The sequence below is a fragment of the Mus caroli genome, chromosome 7 (assembly GCF_900094665.2).
Source record: "Mus caroli chromosome 7, CAROLI_EIJ_v1.1, whole genome shotgun sequence".
In the NCBI taxonomy this organism is placed as follows: domain Eukaryota; kingdom Metazoa; phylum Chordata; class Mammalia; order Rodentia; family Muridae; genus Mus; species Mus caroli.
In genome coordinates, this window is record NC_034576.1 from 84,058,202 (window position 1) to 84,061,515 (window position 3,314).

Sequence of the window (3,314 nt, forward strand, 5' to 3'; positions counted from 1 at the left end):
AGAGAGAGAGAGAGAGAGAGAGAGAGAGAGAGAGAGAGAGAGAGAGAGAAAGAGGAGGAAGTGAAGGTAAGATGTGGAAACAAGTGACCATGACCATGACCCCAGGGCTCTGGGTATCTTTGTGTTCTTGTGCCCTTTGGTCAGGAGTCATCTACCTAACATCCACCAAATAGGGAGAGCGCTTCTTTACTTCCAGCTTCCCTCTCATCCCGTCGTACCCACCATACCCACAGAGTCAAGCAAAAGTCACAGCTATGGAAGAGGGTGGATTGTCCTAGCCCCTGCTGAGGCGGCTGCCACCCTGCCCGAGGAAGAGACAAGATGAGCCAAGGACTTCTGCTCCATTTACCTGGCACTTGAAGCTCATCTAGGGAGAGAGAAACCAGTCATTACCACCTGCTGCTTTACCTCTGCCCTCCCACTCTGATGGCTCAATAGCTGCATGCTGTGTCTTAAGTCTGCACTAGGTGGCTGGTCACAGATTGAGAGACCTATGTCACCTCTCCATATGGGACATCAAAAAGTCCCCCCTCTCTGTCTCTCTCTGTGTCTCTCTCTACAGAGACTCTGTGTCTCTCTCCCTCCCTCCCTCTCTGCCTGCCTTCCTCCTTTCCACCCTCCCTCCTTCCTTCATCTTCCTCATCTGTGAACTGGGAACAATAAGGTTGGAGAACTGGGCATCACTGTGAAGCTCTAAGAGCTCTTTGTGATTAACCAAGGCCAGTGGGCAGGGTTTGTTTATCTAAGGTCTGGCTGGCTCCTGAACTTGCACATTTGCCTGTGCATGCGCATTTGGGCGCCAAGTGGAAGGCTGGGGAGAGTACATCTTTCTCAGCTCAGAGGAGAAGAACAATGGCCACCAAAGGCTGGTGACCTCCCTGTGACCTCTGGCTCCAAGATCATTCAACTGGAAAGTCCAGACACCCCCTCGTATTTCCCCCTGGGGTTGGGGGTGCAGGCAGGGAAGCACTCTGGACGCTGCACCTATGCCTTGCACCTTCAAACAGGAATCCGGTCCATGGCTGGCATTCTACCCATAATGATAATAATGTGTATTGCCAAAAGCTGTATGAAGACCCCAGTGAGCTCTAATAACAGTGTCCTGTAGATTCTATTGTCTTTCTCATTCAGAAGAAGGGGGAAGTGGGGCTCGGGTGGGGCTTGGGGAGGTTGGAAAGGTTATATCGAAAAAGTTGTAAACCAGTATTCAAACTGAGGCAATCTGACTAAATCAGCAGATAGGACTTCCAATGCTGGAGAGAAAGGCATAGGGAACCCCTGCCTCCAGCCCCCAGCACCAGGAAGTATTAACCCCGTTTTCTTCCTTACAAGAGAAACATTTAGCATTCATTTAGTCAAGTAGTAAAGGAAGAAAGAGCAACGCCCTGGGACCATCAGTGCTAAGAGACCAGCATCCCAGTCCCACTGCCCAGGGCCTGACAGCACTGCCCACCCTGTCGGAAACACTTGCTTGGAGGTCTGAGCCTTTCCTTCTCTCACCCTGGCTGTCAGAAGCACAGCAGTGGCAGAGGTGTTCCTGTGACTGGACCCCTTTGGGAGGGCTGCTCCCAGCCAGGCACCTATGCCTAAAACAAGGTCAGAGAGGCAGTCTAACTTTTCTGACTGTCCTTCTTCTGGAGGCTCTAGTCATGGTGAGCCCACCCTAATTTTAGCCCTTAATGCAAGCAGCTTACCTTGCAGTGACCACCTCACTCCGTTTGTCTTCTGTGGCCAGAGGAAAGAGGGCAAGTTGGCCGTGAAGCTAGCAGATAAAGGGGCTAACCAGGAAGTCCTGGGGCCAGTTTCTGAGTATCAGTGCCCAAGCCAATCTGACCGAGGCAATGGTGGTTTTTTTAGATATGACCCTGGGGCAGGCAAGAAGCCCGAGCCTGAGGGCTGGGGTCCAGGTAGGTGAAGGGTGCCTCTTTCCCCTCCTCCCACCTTTCAACATTTGATATCTGATATGAAGACTACCTGTTTGTCTCAACACCATTTCCTTGCCCTTCCCTGGCCTCGGGAACTCAGCACTTTGTCTGCACCCTCCCTTGGTCAGAGACTAGGAGCTAGCTTTCAATCCCCATGGGCTTACTGAAGTTTGCTTTATGGTCTGTGAATGTGAATAGGCTTCACATTTTTGCAGTTTGGGTGTAGTGTTCTGCAGGTGTATGCTAGGTCAAGATGGTTGGTGATACTGTTCATGCCACCTCATATAAATTTTGTTCCTTTTTATACAGTTTTCTGTCGGTTAAAAGGGATGGTACGGCTTGTTATCTAGCTTCAGGACTGTCTTCCTTTCATTTTGTTAGATTTTTGCTCTGTGGAGTTTGAAACTTTTAGTGCATGTAGAAGCGTTTTATGGTTGCGACATCTTTGGGTGAGCTGACATTTGTCACTAGGAATGTCCCCTTGTACTTCTGCTAAGGTTTGAGCTGAAGACTTATCTAACGTCATGCTTGCTAATCGCATCTGTGTCTTTCATCCTATTTACTTTCCTCTTCCCCCTTTGACTTGCCATCTGCTGTGTCTTTTTTTTTGATTTGAGATGGGGGGGGGGTCCTCACTTGTTGCTCAGGCTCGTCTCAACTCTAGGCTCCAATGATCTCCTCACTCGGCCTGTTGAGTGTCTGAAACCACGGATGCACACCATGCGCCTGGCTTTACACCACTGTAGTTAAAATACATTATAATAGACTATAACTGGGTCTTCCTCTTCACTCTATAGATATTTAATGCCACATTCGATATGGTTAGACTTTGGTCTGCCATGACCTACCTGCCTTTCCCTTCTGAATATGTGTGTCTGTTCTTTTGTTCCACCTTTCTTGTCTCCTTTTGGTATATTTGAATATTTTTTTTTTACTAATTCATTACATACGTCTGTAATCCCAACACCCAGGAGGCTGAAGTGGGATGATTTGAAAGTCTGAGATCAGCTCAGGCTGCATAGTACATTCCAGACAGGCCTGGTTTATACAGCCTGTGTCATATGAGAGCCTGACTCAAGTAGATCCCATTTTAATTATTTGCTGGTCTTTAGCTCCAGTTCCTTGTTTTAGTTATTAACAGTCTCTTTAGAGATTGCAATATAACTAGTTTCCAGGCTGGCTAGTTAGCATAATTGGTTAGAACCTAGTCCTAATAATAACCAGTTTACACAAGCTACTTAATTAGAGACCTTGCAACTTACACATTGAGTGTAGACACCATCAGTACTGTAAGTCTGGTACCTCCATCTGGTACCGCCATCCCTGCCCATCTTTTATGTAATGTTTGTCATTGTGCTATACACCCACAGGTCAATTTTATATATTTTT

General features: G+C 47.7%; 1 protein-coding gene across 2 annotated transcripts in view; it reads right to left on the reverse strand.

Moving 5' to 3' along the window:
• LOC110299411 overlaps positions 1-1,793 on the reverse strand; it is a 4,018-nt gene extending 2,225 nt beyond the window's left edge. The window contains exons 1-2 of one of the 2 annotated variants that reach the window (XM_021169092.1): positions 1,695-1,793; positions 350-367 (exon numbers count right to left, since the gene is read on the reverse strand). In XM_021169092.1, the coding sequence (XP_021024751.1) occupies positions 350-367 (18 nt within the window). In that variant the 5' untranslated portion in view covers positions 1,695-1,793. The remainder of the gene's footprint in view (positions 1-349; positions 368-1,694) is intronic. The other variant, XM_021169094.2, reaches the window with a different exon arrangement.
• Positions 1,794-3,314: the final 1,521 nt, after the last annotated feature.